At 37.3% G+C, this 16620-nt stretch overlaps 1 protein-coding gene across 1 annotated transcript in view; it reads left to right on the top strand.

Moving 5' to 3' along the window:
• Window positions 1-486: 486 nt before the first annotated feature.
• The window catches only part of SLC9C2 (solute carrier family 9 member C2 (putative)), a 93799-nt gene continuing 77665 nt past the window's right edge, over window positions 487-16620 (top strand). The window contains exons 1-4 of the mRNA XM_089911018.1: window positions 487-3129; window positions 5050-5150; window positions 6563-6691; window positions 10436-10601. Coding sequence (XP_089767144.1) covers window positions 2865-3129; window positions 5050-5150; window positions 6563-6691; window positions 10436-10601 — 661 coding nt within the window. The 5' untranslated portion in view covers window positions 487-2864. The remainder of the gene's footprint in view (window positions 3130-5049; window positions 5151-6562; window positions 6692-10435; window positions 10602-16620) is intronic.

Consider the following 16620-nt stretch of genomic DNA (forward strand, 5'->3'; position numbering starts at 1 on the left):
TGGCCTCTAGCTGTTCTAGGCAGTCATCACCACAACTAAACTCAAATGGAAAGAGAGCAGCTCTCTCCCAATAATGGTATATATATCAAGGCATCATCTGATTGGTCTTGTCTGAGTCCCATGCTCTGAACCAATCACAGTGTTAGGGGGTTGGGGAACTATGACTAATCAACCTGTCATGTGCCTGTCTTAGTCAGACAGTATAGTCTATCGTCAAAAGATGGAGTTTGGGGGAAACACACTGGAAAGCCTCTCACCTCTCAACATTCAAAGCCACCAAAGTCTGTTCAACTGGCTCTACCAAAAATGGTGAAATATACATTTATTATTGCTTTCTTTTTTGCTCTATGGGAAATACTGTTATGTAGAGAAATGTGATCATCTCTGTGTATTTTAGTTATGTGCTATCTGTAGCTCTCAGAACTATATGTAATCTAGAGCCGACTCTATGAATTTTGTTCAAGTTTTCTTGAGGTATGAGTATTTTTCCAAAAGCCATGGAGAATCTGACTTTGGAAATGTGAAACTGTATGAGTCTTACCTGGAGGGTCTATGTGACCCAGGTGAGCCTGAGAGGACAGCAGTGGGATAGGAACTAGATAGAACTGGAAGGACATGACTCAAAGTGACCTGAGGCATTGCAGTGGAGGAGAGAAATAAAGGTGACAAGCAATGTAGATAAGGTTAAGATGAAAATGGGAGAAAGAGTAGTGAACTTGGTAACCAGAAGAGTTCAGTAAGGGCAGGATGGGAATGAGTAAAGAATGGGTCTCTCAGGAGACAGCCTGAGAATAAGACATTTTTTTTTCAGCATGGTCCTTGGGATTTATGGTAGGGGTGGACCCAGTGGCTTAAAAGAACCATACCAGATGACAGCAACAAAACGCTGTCAAGCATCTGTTTTAGGGGAATGGCATGTGAGTGCCAGTGGTGGCTGCTGCAGTCAGAGGGAGACATAGAGCTGTTGACTGATACTACTTCGTCTCAAGTAGGAACTGGGACTTCCGTTTGTTCACGTTTCCTTGATATAGTGACGGAGAAAATCGACGACAGAGTTAGTAATCTCACTGCTGTGGTATTATCCTTGCCCAGGGGAAGAGGATTTGATTAGTGAGGCACAGGGACGAGAGGTTAGAATTTCATTGTCACAAAATAACTTCCTTGAAAGTAAACTACAAATTAATAGCTTGTTCATTTGTTTAAATTTATGCTGTATTTGTTTTTAATGATTAGATTTGAGGTAAAGATATCATGTTAGGCATCACAGAATTTGGGATGCATTTGTCCTCTGAAGAATGGGTGATATTGTTTCTTCAAGGACCAAAAGCCAATGACAAATAGGAGTTAAGGAGGAAAAGGCGAAACTCCACTGAGAAGAAAAGGGAGATGGAAAAAGAGAAAACAGAAAAGGATGAATGAAAAAGTCAGAGGGGAGACAAAGAAAGCAGTGTTGAAAAGGGGTAGGGTTGAAGAAAGAAAAACAGCATATATTAGAAAACCGTATAGGAGGAGGTTCTGTCTACATGGTCCATGACCATTTCAGCCATTACATCAGGCAGAGAAAATCAGTTAAAACAGTTGTATATATAGACACAGCTTGAGCATTAAGAAATGCAAATTTCCCTGGAACTGGGATCACTTAGCTTCTTCTGGATTGGGGGTGGGGATAATGTGTGTAACCAATCAGAATGAAAGTAAGTTGGCAAGAAACCAATAGGAATTAGGCATGGAAATGCTTTCATGTGAAATCAGTTGGCAGTACTGTCTGTGGCAAACAGACACAGAGCTGAGCATCTTTTATGATTTTCGAGTGCCTTCATCTTGATTTCAACTCTGAACCTGCTTAGCTTTGGCAGAAGGTATTGCTGGTCTTGACAGTTTAGAGAACTTGATTTGAGAGTGATGCTGTAATGATGAGTGGGCTGTGAAGGTGCCAAGGATGTGAAGTGCTACTTGAGGGACAGATTTGAAGATAACAACGTTTTGAATCCCATCTCTGGCCCACCCTCTGCTTCACACCAGAATCACTGTGGCTTGCAGACCAAACAAATGCAAAATAAATATCCAAAGATGAGCTCCACAAATAATGGGGATACTTCAGGAGCCTCCAGGAATTTTAGGTTAACTCTAGCTGCAAGGAAAAGAAAAAGAGAATGAGCTCTTCTCAGGACCCCACATAGATTTGTGCAAGCTATGTCCTACACAAAGGGGCAGCTGTGATGGGGGTGGATATTGGGGCTGAAGTCCAGCCTGTTATTCATGTGCCAAGCCATGTGCCCTGTTGTTAGCAAGGGAGAGTTTTTCTAATTCACTCAAAGCTACCATATGAGCAAACCTCAACTTTTGTCTCTTCCTTTGTTTTGAGGTTAGTTCACATCCTTCCCCATTCCCAACCTTAACTGACGTGACTCAGCTTTTACCTTGTTTCTCATTTGCCGTTTTGGATTTGGAGGGGCCTGAGAGAGGAAAAAAGGGACAAGGGATTGCAGTAGTAAAAGAAAATTCTAGAATGATTTGTACCCGTGGAGAAAGAGTTCCCCCTCAAAGAGTTCAGTTCATCAAATATTTATGGAGAGCCTGTTGTGTGCCACATACTGTGTGCACAGCCTTAAGGAAAATCAGTAGTCAGCCCTGACCCTCAAGAAACTCACTGTCCAATGGGGAAGGCAAAATCGTACAATAAATGGTATGTGCAAAAATCAATACAATCCCTCCCCCATACACACGGAGCAGTATGAGGAAGAAACACCAACACTGCTGTTAATGTTCTTAGAGCAAAGGTGGAACAGGCAGTATTAACATGTACCTTGTGGCAAGAAGAAATGTGCTTATATCTGAGTATGGTATAATCTTAGGTAGAAAGAATGTGGATGGATTGGGTCCTGGCAAGTCTCATTTTCTTCTTTTTTGTGTATCATAACGGATTAGTCTGTACTAGTGAAAGTGTCAACAGTAACTCTCATCCAGGTTCATCAATTGGGACTGAAAAAGCAATGGCAAAAGCAAACGTGTCCTTCTGGGTGCAAAAAGAAGGTAACCAGCCTGATTTACTCTGTGGACGGTCAGCTGACTACATGCCAACAAAGGGGCATTTCCCAATTCTTGTATGTTCCACTGTTGTTTTGGGAGGTAGGTGGTTGTGTTTTTTTTTGTTTTTGTTTTTCGGTACGCAGGCCTCTCACTGTTGTGGCCTCTCCCGTTGCGGAGCACAGGCTCCGGACGCGCAGGCTCAGTGGCCATGGCTCACGGGCCCAGCCGCTCCGCGGCATGTGGGATCCTCCCGGACCAGGGCACGAACCCGTGTCCCCTGCATCGGCAGGTGGACTCTCAACCACTGTGCCACCAGGGAAGCCCCAAGGTGGTTGTTTTTATACCTCATCTCTCCTCTGCCCTCTGAACCTTTCTTAGCGCAGAATGTAATCACAACTATAACAAAAGAAGGGGGCCAGTGAAATTATAAGATGTTACTGAATGCTATTAGTCTTGTTTCATTTATTTGTAAGTATCACCTATACTGTGCTCCTTCATTCAGTGACATTTGCTGAGCACAGCAGTGTGGAGAATAAGATAGTCCTTAAGCTCAAGGAGACCTCTCGTGGGGGAGACAGGCAGACAGATAATTACAATGCAGTGTCGTTAGTATAACTATAAAGGTATGGTCCAGAATCTCTGGTAACAAGGGAGAGGGAGAGCCTCACACTGCTTGGCTGCCTGATGGCCTGCCAGGCCTAACGTGACCAAAATATCTGGGATGAGAGGAGGGCAAATGGGGCAAATAGAACTCAGATATATGGATTACAACTTGTTTGGTTAACATCATCAATTTTGTCCATTCTAGTATAGCTTTTATGTGATTTTTCTTTAGGGAAGATGCATCACCCACCCACCCCCTAGTGGGGAATTAGGAAAAGCTTCACCTGTAAGGTCTCTTAAACAATGGTTAAGAATTCAATAGGTATGGTGAATGATACTCATGCAGATAAAATAACGTATTAAAAAACACAGATGCGTTATTCCATAATTCAATGCTAGCGATTAGAGAAAATTTTCTAGTCCCCTTAAAAGTTTTTTTATTTGGGAAAAATGTCAGCTGCTTTAAAATCCTTTCTGGAACTAGGAAGACTATAAAGAAACAAACAACGAAGCAAATACATATGAAGAACTTCAATTTTACTCATTTCAGGGAATGAAATTGCTTTCTCTGGGGTCTTTAAAACACTCATTAGTGACCTTGGTCCCTTTTGGTACTAGAAGGTGCTGTTGACCATGTATTTCGCTAGCTTTGGATCCTTTATGATTACATAGAGACAAGTGCTCCAGCAGTAAAGGGCATGGCAGAAATAGTTTGAGAAGCATTTCTTTGGCTAGCCTTATGCATAAGAAGTATTCAAAAAATATTTACTGATTCGTCATGACCTCTGGCTGGAAGGAAGGAAATGCAGACTCTGAGATGCCAATGAGTCTTGCCTTTAGGCATAAATTAATTGGATTATAGTCGATATATTGCCTCAGGAGGTGATGAGCTGAATAATCTTAGAGTAGGGAGTTTTAAGGCAAGAAAATACATATAAATAGGATAGCTAGTGTCTTTTCACACTTGCTGGTGAAGGCAGTTTTCCCTATGGTTAGATCTCAGTTAAAAGTATTTCTGGCTTTTAAGAAAACTATAGAATATATGTTACTGTAGCTTAGGAGGAGTAATGATTAATATAAGGCATACTTTATAGGTATGAAATTTGGTTTTTCATAATTTCTCATCATCAGATCCATAGGCAAGATACCCATACAGTGATCCTAACGTGCCACTGGGTGGGCAAATGGGAGGTTGTTGGAACTTCAGTATTTTCCAAATTCACCTATGAGTGATGCCTCATTATGTGTGTCTTATACTAAGAGACAGCATTTCTAACAGCTGTCAGTTGTTTATTCATGATGATATGACATTCAGAGGAAGCTTAAAATCAAATACCTAGAGAGAGGTAATATTAAATTGTTTTTAAACCATACCTTATGTCCAAATAACACATACATGTATTTTTTTTTTTTTAGGACTTCTGAGGGCATTTTTAAAGAATTCTGAAGTCATTGTCTTGACGATTCTTTCTCTTGTTGGATTTTTGATAGGACAACTGGCCTACAATTTTGTTGAGGTGACGTACATACGAAAACTTAGAGAATAGATTAAAGAACAAAGACCAAAAACAAGGTCAACTCCCATCCCCATCCCTGAATGAGTGGAATTATTATTTCTTTTATGTGACGAGCTACTGAGAAAAATTTATCTGGTGTTAAATTTTTGAAAATGGAAAACCATCCAAGAAAGGAAACAAATTAGAGAGACTTAAAGCAGTAATTTGGAAGTGAGTAAAATGTGATTGCGTTCTTGGGTTCTTCGTCACCTGCCTTTGGCCCTTACTCTTGTTTCCTTCCCCTGTACATACACTGGACTCTCTCCTGCTGTTGTCTTCATCACCCTCGGAGACTCTAGTTACAAAAGGCAACAGTTACTGTCATGATGAAGCAAGGTTACTATTTTCTAACTACCAGATTAAATGCAAAGCGTGCATCATATGAAACATAGATCCAAGAAAAACTTCATTAATTTAATTTATTGACATGATTTCAAATGTATAGCTGTGTGATCAACAACAATTTGTCTCCACTCATTCTTTTATTTAAAAAGAAGTGGAGACAATGCTTGTACCTATTTAGGATTGTAAAAGCCTCTTGTTATTCTTCTGAAACACCACACAACTAACATCTTTTTAGTGTTAACTATGTGCCAGGCTCCCTTTTAAGTTCTTTGTTTTCTTTTTAATAAATTTATTAACTTATTATTAACTCTTGAGTTAATTCATTCATCCTCACAGCAACCCAGTGGAAGTAGGTACTCTGTTCCCATTTTACTGATGAGGAAACTGAGGCACAGAGATGTTAAGCAATGAAGATTAAACTATTAATTGGGCCAAAGACTTTCTAGGAGGGAATATTTATAGCACTTCAGTCATTGTTGTTGTTAGTGTTTTCCATTCATCTGTGTATAACCTTCATGATTTATGTCCTATATACACGATCTGTACTATTATCTAGGTATTATTTTTCTCTACTTGACTCACTGAAAGATTTTAAAATCCTAAGCAAATATCTGTGAAATCACAAGTATCCATGCACAGTTCTTTTTTTCCTCTTATGCAAATTAAAATAATTATCTAACAGTCAAATAAAAAATACCTATCTGTGAACCACCTAAAATCACCTCAGGGATCACCGATGGTGAAGTACGACTTTTGAAAATACTGATTACTTACCACAAGCAATGTTTGTGTAGCCTAAACTCACACACGTTTCTGGTGAGTAGAGGACTATGCATTTAACTCATGTGGATGGTTAGTTAGATCAAGAAATCTACCACAAGACCCCCAGGACTGGCCTTGTAGATGATCTCTCATTAGTTGCAAATTGGAATATTATAAAATTTATATTGATTGACAGAGCATCAACTTAATTTCTAATACTTCAGAATGGTAGCAAACTAATTTCTTGTTTGCCTTTGTTACTTTAGATGCACCAAGTTGTCTACCCTCTTCTAAGAACACCAAGTTTTTCAATTTATTGTTATTTTTCACCTTTAATTATATTTATGGCTGCTTTGGATGTGGACTTCTATATACTCAAGAATGTGTTTTGGCAGGTAAGAACACATTTTAAGACAAATTATGGTCCATTCTTGCTTATTCATGTTGACAGAGAATCTGACTCTCTATGAAGAAGATTAATAATTCATAAATCTCACATTTTTAGTTGTTTTATCCCCTTCATTCTGCAAAACCACTAATTAAAGAGAGTTGAGGGGAGGGAGAAGGAATGAATATTTGCTGAGTGACCACTGTGACTAGGCACTGAGTTATTATCTCCATTTCACATATAAGCAGAGTGTAGTTCAGAGGTCACAAGGCTGATAAACGGCAGAACCTGGATCCTAATCCCACCTCTGACTTCATCTCAGCTGTCTTTCTGTAGATTTGTACATTTTCACTGCTCTGGTTGTTTTATTTATGCATTCTCTCTCTCTTTCTTTTCTTAATCATGCTTGCCAGATCATTTTATTTTTCTTTTCAAAATGTTTTATTTTCTTTGATTTTATTCTGTACTTTTCTAACATCTTGAGCTAGGTATTAGTTGATTGACTTTTAGCTTTTTTATTTTTGCATTTTGTACATTTAAGGTTTTAAGTTTTCCTGTAACAACTCTTTTATATTCACCTCAAATGTTTAGATTTTAGTGTTTTCATTTTTATCCCTCCTACTTAAATTTTATTATACTTTTTTCTTTGACCTGTTAATTATTTAAAAGTCATTTTTAAATGTCCAAATACGGCTTCTAAATGATCATTTCTCTTGTCACACTGTGATCAGAGAATGTGTTTTGTATATCAACTCTCTGATTTTTGTTGAAGTATTGTTATTTTCCTAATTTTTTCCTCATTATTTAGTTACCCTTTTGTCCCAAATAATGCCTTTGCCTTAAGTCAATTTCATCTGGTATTATTATAGTTATACTAGCTTCCTTTTGGTTAGTATTTGCGTGCTAAAAATTTTCCATTCTTTTATTTTCAAGATTTTGATGTCCTTATGCTTAGATGTCTTTTTGATAATATACAGTTGGACTTTGTTATTTTATCCAGGTTGAGAATCTCTGATGGGCTTTTTTTGGATTTTGGGGGTAATATTTGTTGTGATTAAAAATAGATTTAGAAGGGAAAAAGATTTTAGCAGATTTGAAACACCAAGGAAGATATGTAAATGTCTTGGAAAGATGCTCAACATCTTTTTTTTTTTTTTTTTTACATCTTTATTGGAGTATAATTGCTTTACAATGGTGTGTTAGTTTCTGCTTTATAACAAAGTGAATCAGTTATACACATACATATGTTCCCATATCTCTTCCCTTTGCGTCTCCCTCCCTCCCACCCTCCCTATCCCACCCCTCTAGGTGGTCACAAAGCACCGAGCTGATCTCCCCGTGCTATGCGGCTGCTTCCCACTAGCTATCTATTTTACGTTTGGTAGTATGTCCATGCCACTCTCTCACTTCGTCACAGCTTTCCCTTCCCCCTCCCCATATCCTCAAGTCCATGCTCTAGTAGGTCTGTGTCTTTATTCCTGTCTTACCCCTAAGTTCTTCCTGATATTTTTTTTCTTAAATTCCATATATATGTGTTAGCATACAGTATTTGTCTTTCTCTTTCTGACTTACTTCACTCTGTATGACAGACTCTAGGTCCATCCACCTCATTACAAATAGCTCAATTTCGTTTCTTTTTATGGCTGAGTAATATTCCATTGTATATATGTGCCACATCTTCTTTATCCATTCATCCGATGATGGACACTTCGGTTGTTTCCATCTCCTGGCTATTGTAAATAGAGCTGCAATGAACATTTTGGTACATGACTGTTTTTGAATTATGGTTTTCTCAGGGTATATGCCCAGTAGTGGGATTGCTGGGTCATATGGTAGTTCTATTTGTAGTTTTTTAAGGAACCTCCATACTGTTCTCCATAGTGGCTGTACCAATTCACATTCCCACCAGCAGTGCAAGAGTGTTCCCTTTTCTCCACACCCTCTCCAGCATTTATTGTTTCTAGATTTTTTGATGATGGCCATTCTGACTGGTGTGAGTTGATATTTCATTGTAGTTTTGATTTGCATTTCTCTAATGATTAATGATGTTGAGCATTCTTTCATGTGTTTATTGGCAGTCTGTATATCTTCTTTGGAGAAATGTCTATTTAGGTCTTCTGCCCATATTTGGATTGGGTTGTTTGTTTTTTTGTTATTGGATGCTCAACATCTTAAATGTTATTAGGGAAATATAAATTAAAACCATACTGAGATACCACTGACATTCCTATTAGAATGGCAGCAGCAGCAATAACAAACCTAATTAATACCAAGTGGTGGTAAGAATGCAGAGAACCTAGAACTCTCATACATTGCTGGTGAGATTGCACAATGGTACAGTCACTTTGGGAAACAGTCTGGGAGTTTCTTATAAAGTTAAATATACACTTGCCTTATGACCCAGCAATTCCACTCTTATGTATTTATCCAAGAGAAATGAAAACTTAATTTATACTAAACCTCTGTGTGAATCTTTATGGCAGCTTTATTCATAATCTCAAAAGTCTGGGGAATTCCCTGGCAGTCCAGTGGTTAGGGCTCAGCGCTTCCACTGCAGAGGGTGTGGATTTGATCCCTGGTTGGGAAACTAAGATCCTGCAAGCTGTGCAGCACAGCCAAAAAAGAAAAAGAAAAAAAAAAAATCACAAAAGTCTGGAAACAGCTCAAATGTTATTCAGCCAGTGATGAATAAAGAAATTGTGGCACATCTTACAATGGAATACTATTGATAGGCACAATATGGAAGACTTTCAAATGCATTATGCTAAGACTCGACCAGACTTGAAAGGGTACATACTGTATAATTCCATTCATCCATTCATAGACCTTCCTTCTAGCAAAGGCAAAACTATAGCTTTGGAAAACAGATCATTGGTTGCCAGGGAGTGGGAATGAGGGAAGAAATTGACTACAAAGGGACAGCATGAAGAAATTTTTTTGGGTGATGGATCTGCTTTGTTTTTTCATTGTGGTCATGTTTACATGACTGTATGCATTTGTCAAAACTCATATAACTATACATCAGAAGAGTGAATTTTACTGTATGTAAATTAAAGATAAATTTTAAAAAATCAATTGATTCAGTTTTCTTTATCCTTTTTGTTACTTCTGCTTGTTTAAAAGTTTTGCATTCTGTTGCTGTATTTAAGGCAGGCATTGCTGATTGCCTATTCCTTTCTTTCTCACTAACAGAGTGACTTACTGTATTTTGTATAGAATGGTAGTGGGCCCAGTGTAAAATAGTGCTACATTTCCCAGCATCCCTGACAGATGTGGTAGTGTTAGAAAACCGCTGGGCAATGAAATGTATACAAAAGTTTGCTGACCATGGCTTCTTCCAGAAAGCACTTAATAAGGGAGCCAAATCAGCTGGCGTGTGCTTTTTGCCCACTGTTTTACCTTTTTTTCTGCCTGGAGCCCTGCAGATCATCACTTCAGAAACACCAGGAAATGTTTTACACAGAAGCAAGAAAAATTTGCGTTCCATTTTAGAACATTTTGATGTGGAGAACTGTGAAGCTGGAATAGCAGCAAGAAAGATGGGTGAATTGGTCTTTTCATAGTCAGGTAGAATTTCATTTGTTTGGAAGGGATGGTTTCTTTGAGGCAGGTAAACTAGAATACCTTTTACATTTATCTTCCCGAGTAACTGTATAAAATATATAACGAGATCTGATTCTTACAAGAGTAAATGCAGTCATACCATGTTTAGGTGTTAAATCTAATACTGTGTTATGAATTCGTTTCACAGGTTGTGTTAACCGGATTAATTAGCTTCTCTACGGCATTCATCGTAATTGGATATGTGGTTCTGAAATTCAATAAAGATTCATGGGATTTGCAATCTTGCCTCCTCTTTAGCATGACCCTTGGCATGACAGATCCTGTTCATTCTGTGAATTCACTGAAAACTATTGGTATGTCAGATTTATTTCTCTCTCTTATTTTGAAGATATGAGGATAAATTATTTCCTTTTGGTATTATTTTTCTTGCACGAATTGTGTATCCAGCAGAGTAGATATTTGTGCTTTTTTCCCTTGGAGATGAGCATTGATTAAAGTATGCAAAGTGGATAAGGCAACCTGGGATCTGGGATGAATAATCTCAAATAATTTTTTTCAAGAGAAAATGTTATCTTTCTAGAAGGTGATAACAGTAAGCATTCTTCCATTCCATTGAGTTTTAAGCCACAAGGTAGAGATTCATCTCTACCTCTAATGGCACTTTTCTGAGGCCTAGGTACCTCTTGTTAGAACTGCCTTTATTTTGGAGCAGCTAACCTTGGGCATGTGGGAGAGAGAGTTGTAGTTTATTTAAAAGAAATGGGGTGAAAGTATAGTCTGGCAAATATGATATTCAATAAAAGCTTATTCCCAAGAGGGTTAGGGGTTCTCATTACTTCCCATCTTATTTGGTAAAAGGTAATTGCACTCTGAAATATCCTGTTTTATTAACACAGCAGTAAAAACATAAAATGGTTAGATGCTATGATTTCTGTTTTTGACTCAGAAATATTTAACCAATTTTAAGGTTTCAGTTATATTTAGTGGAAAAATGTTGCCTTACAACTGGGGCGGGACAACCCACCAGAGAGGTGATAGTCCCATTTTTACACCCATTTATACTTACAGTTGAGAAAACATAAGGAGGTATTTACACTTTTGCTGGTGATATTCTAAATTGTGCCAGATATTTCTCAGAGTCTGATCCTGTCCTCTTTCTCTCTTTTTTTTCCCCATAAGTATAGTTTTTTCTATCTTTTCTTCATCCCTTTTTCTCTTTTAGCCATTTGTATTTGCCACTTGTTTTATTTACCTCGTTACCTTCCTGCTCCCTTTTGTGCAATCTCTTGAGTGTAAGAGGCTCTAATAAACTATAAACTTTATTTATTGCTGTTTCCGTATTCAAAAATTTTTTCAGAAAAAGAGTAGAAGTCTTCGATTTCTTTAAAAGAAAACTAGTGAAGGTATTTGACTTAGTTGATATTTTCTTTATGTCAATAATACTAAGGTGGTGCATGTTCTGGATTCAGTGACATCCTTACCTAGTGACATCTTTACCTTTGTGTGAATTAGATAAAAAATGATCCTTTCTATCTAATTGTCCTAATACATTACTTTTTTAAGGAAAAATATGTTTTGCCATATGTCTAAAATTACCATAATAATATACAAAACTGCAGTTCCTACAGTGTGACTGGTGTTTCATTTGATGTGGCACCCTTGTGCACTATAAAACTTGCACAAGCTAAGTCTGAGGTGGCCTGACCCACTGAAAAAAGTAGTGGATGTTCACATGCAAGTTAAAAGGAACTTGTCTATTCATCACCTATTTTAAAAGAATGCACAGGGCTCAAGCAATTTTTACTTTAAAACAAATCTGGAATGGGAGCTTGTAAAGGAATAAAATACAAAGTTTTAGTATGACCTCAATTAAGTAAAAGGAATTATATGCTTTGAAAAAGACTTCAACATTCAAATGGTTTTATCTGGGCTGTGGAATTACAGATGATTTTTGTTTCATTCTTTACTTTCCCAAATTTTACAGTGAATTAGTGAATATAAGTTAGTTCACATCAAGCCAATAAAAAATGTGGGGAGTAATTCTTATGGTGTTTTACTGTTAAAATAACTATACATCAAATTCAAAACTTCATACAACAAACGTTATGCTTTACTTGCTCCTGGTTGACTCACTGAATCTGAGGGAAGAATTAAAGTGTTTCTTGACCAGCTAAATCAGATGTGCTAATAATAATCTTCAAACCTGTGTAACCAGTATTTTGTGTCTTCTTTCATAGTCAAAGTTAGTAACAAGTGGTAGTATAAGATGATTATAACTTACCTTGCCTTTTATTTTCTTTGCTTTCTTTATTGGCTACAATAATGAAGCACAAAGAACAGAAATAAACAGCCTGAATATTGATCCACAATCAGGCACTGAGTTATCAGAAATTCTGTATTATCCTGGTATTTATCCTATCATTCAGGAGAGTTTTTGTAAAGATAAATAGAATCTGAATATTCTGATATTTCATATACTCAGATCAAACACTGGAAAACAGAGATTTACTTTCTTTTCAGCTACATAGAGTATCTTAAGAATAGTAATAATGAGAACCCCCAGCTATACATTTTAAATTGTTATGTGTTTCAAAGACACCAAAGGAAAAAAGTAGAATCTTAATCAGATTCAGTTCTGCTTGGATTAAAAAAAATAGTGTCATTTAATGTGATCAGTTTGGATTTTGATGCAACAGAATATATTAAACAGCTGCTTTAAAAAACCATGTAGTTTTATAATTCTTTCTATATCAATTTGTGCTTAAATTAGTGTGTCACATGTTCTTAAATTTGGGTTTATGCTCTTAAGTAAAAGAAGTCCAGGGCTGGCCCGCAGCTCCATGAACTCATCAGGAACACTGGGTCCCTCTATATAACTCCTAGAGTTAAGATGGAGTAGCAGGGACTCAATTTACCTTTCTGCCTGAACCAACTAAAAAACTAGACAGAATATATGAAAATGAAAAACGGTTCTCAGATAGTGTACATCAGGCCGTGCAGGACAGTGATCCCCAAGAAAGGAAAAAAAAAGGTGCATTCTTGATTGCCCTTGCCGCAGCTTGTTACCTGGAGAGAGTTTCCAGGTCTTCATGTAGGGAAAGGTAACCTAGGTGGAGCCTGGTGGTTTCTTTGAGTAGGGGAGATCCAGAGTTGGGTGTCCAGGAAGGCCAAAGCAGTTAAGAGTTCATGGGGCGAATTACTGCAGAAATGAAAGCTGTACTGAAGAGGAAATTCTGAGAGCTGCAGAGACACCCACTTGAGTCTTTGGGTGACTACTCATTAGTGCATGCACGTGAAGAAACTTCCCAAGTCTGGGTAGAAAAATACTAAAAGGAGCAGAGGGAAAAATCCCTTATGTTTACCACAGCCAGCGTGGAAAACCATCATAATTCATAGGACATCAGGTAGAGGACTCAGAATGTTATTGCCTCAGTAGAATGGAAAATTAACCTTCGACTAAAGGCTTCTCTGGCACTACCTAACAAATCTAAAAAGCAAGCCTCAAAAGGGTCAAATTGTTTCCAAGTAACAACGGCATTCCAGAACAAAGTTCAAGAATATTTATAAGAATACAAAAAAATACAGAACTTAATTAGGTAAAACATACAGCACGTAATTAGGTAAAACATACTGTTCTGTCATCTGTAATAAAAACTTGGGAGGCATGCAAAGAAGCCAGAAAATATGACCCATAGAGAGTATAAAAATAATAAGTAGAAACAGACCTAGCAATGCTGCAGATAATAGAATCATTAGACAAATATATTAAAACAGTTGTTGTGGGCTTCCCTGGTGGCACAGTGGTTGAGAGTCTGCCTGCCGATGCAGGGAACACAGGTTCGTGCCCCGGTCCGGGAAGATCCCACACGCCACGGAGCGGCTGGGCCCGTGAGCCATGGCCGCTGAGCCTGCGCATCCGGAGCCTGTGCTCCGCAACGGGAGAGGCCACAACAGCGAGAGGCCCACGTACCGCAAAAAAACAAACAAACAGTTGTTGTAACTATATTCCATTGGTTCAAAAAATTAGAAGAAAGATTGAGTATGGGGTATGATTGCTCCCATCAGCTTATGAGAGCCAGTTGTTAAATAATTAGGAATTTTGCATGCTAGTGGTTAAACCTTTGGTAGCTTTGAATTAGTTATTGTGGGAGGGTTTGCACATGAAGTTGGCAAATGCTACAAATCAGGCCTTTTTTAATTTTGGAAAGCTGGTTTATCAGCACACCACTGGACATGGTAGATATAAAAGAGACCTAAATCAGACTTCTAGAGATGAAACCCACAATGTCTGAGATGAAAAATACACTGGATGGAATTAACATCAGATGAGACATAGCATAAGAAAGGACTAGTGAACTTGAAGATGTAGCAATAGAAACTATCCAAGATGAAGCACAGACAGAACAAGACTAAAAAAAAAAAAACTAAATAAATAAACAGAACATTAGTGAGCTGTGGGACAACTTCAGTGCCTTAATATACAAGTTCATAAAAGAGAGGGGAGAGAGAGAGAGGGAGGAACAAAAAATATTTGAAGAAATAATGGGTGAAAAATTTCTAAATTTTATGAAAACTGTAAAACCACAGATTCAGGAAGCTCAACAAACCTCCAGCCAAAGAAACACAAAGAAAACTACACCGTGGCACATAAAAATCAAATTCCTAAAAACCAGTGGTAAAGAGAAAATTTTAAAGGCAGTCAGAGAAAAAAGATACATTATTTACAGAGAAACAAAAATAATAATCATAACAGACTTCTCTTCAGAAATATTGCAAGGCAAAAGATGGTGGGCAATATTTTTAAAGTCCTAAAAGAAAAATACTGCCAGCTTAGAATTCTCAGTGAAAATATCTTTCAAAAGTAAAGGAGAAAAAAAGACTTAAACGTATAAAAGCTGAAAGAATTTACCACCAACAGACCTACACTACAAAAAATGTTAAAGAAAGTCCTTCAGGCTGAAACAAGATGGAATCAGATGGAAAATTTCATTTACGCAAAAGAATGAAAAATACCATAATTGTAAACAGATGGGAAAATATGACTTTTTCTTATTTTTAATCTCTTTAAAAGATAATATTTAAAACAAAATGACAGCAGTCTATTGTGGGGTTTATTTATCTGCTCCTCCCCTTTGTGTATGGCTTCCATCCTCAGGATCACAAGTTGGCTACTAAAGTTCTAGCCATCACCCCATATTTCAGGCAGGAAAATGAAGAAGAGCAAGGGTCAGAAAGATGCTCCAAGTCTCCTCTCCCTCCAAGAAATTTCCCAAAAGTTCCACTCAGTAACTTCCACTTATGTCTCAGTGGCCACTCTTAGAAGCCCAGGAGTTGGGGAAAAATTGTCATTTATCTGAGCACATTGCCACCCTGAATAAAACCAGTTTTGTTACCAAGAACAGAGGATAGATACTGGATGGGCAGGTACCAATCACTATCACCCTACTTATAAATTGTATAACACTAGGCAATTAATTTGATTATATTTTCCATTAAACTAAACTGTTAATGAATGCTAAGTGCCAATAAGATTTTGTGCTTAATTTTTAAATACCAGCTTAATTGAGATGTAACCCACATATCATAAAATTCACCCTTTTAAACTGTACAATTTAGTGGTCTTTAATATATTTACAGAGTTACGGAACCATCATTACTGTCTAATTTTAGAACATTTTCATCAACCTCAAAAGAAATCTCATACCTATTAGCAGTCATTCATCCCCATTCCCACATTCCCAAGTTCCTGGCAACAAATAATCTATTTTCTGTCTATGGATTTGCCTATTCTGGACATTTCATATAAATCAAACCATACAATATGTGATTTTTGTGTCTCGCTTCTTTCACTTTGTATAATGTTTTCAAGGTTCATCCATGTTGTAACATGTATCAGTCAGTACTTCGTTCCTTTTTGTGGCTGAGTAATATTCCATTGTAGGGATAGATTACATATGTTTATCCATTTATCAGCTGAAGGACTATGTGTTGTTTCCACTTTTTGACTATTATGAAAATGCTGCTATGAACATTCATGTACAAATTTTCGTGTGGACATATATTTTCAGTTCTCTTGGGTATATGTCTAGGAGTAGAATTACTAGCTCATATTTTGTACTTATTTCTAAAATGTGATTCTTTTGGAGTCTAACGATTCATATTTATTCAAGCTAAATGTAGTGACCTGAGAAGTGTTTTGTCTCATTGCAAAGGTCTATCATGCTTTGAGGCAATAGACACTTCAAGAAGTGCTATTGCCATGTTCCTTTGCCACTGGAGATATAGAAGGAATAATGGAAAAATTAAAAAATGATCGTGATTGTCATATGGACCCATCCCATTATGATCTCCTTTTTTTCTAGCATATTCCTT

The sequence above is a fragment of the Delphinapterus leucas genome, chromosome 1 (genome assembly GCF_059928025.1).
Source record: "Delphinapterus leucas isolate spDelLeu-1000000601 "Yukka" chromosome 1, BTC_Dleu_Yukka2, whole genome shotgun sequence".
Lineage (NCBI taxonomy): Eukaryota > Metazoa > Chordata > Mammalia > Artiodactyla > Monodontidae > Delphinapterus > Delphinapterus leucas.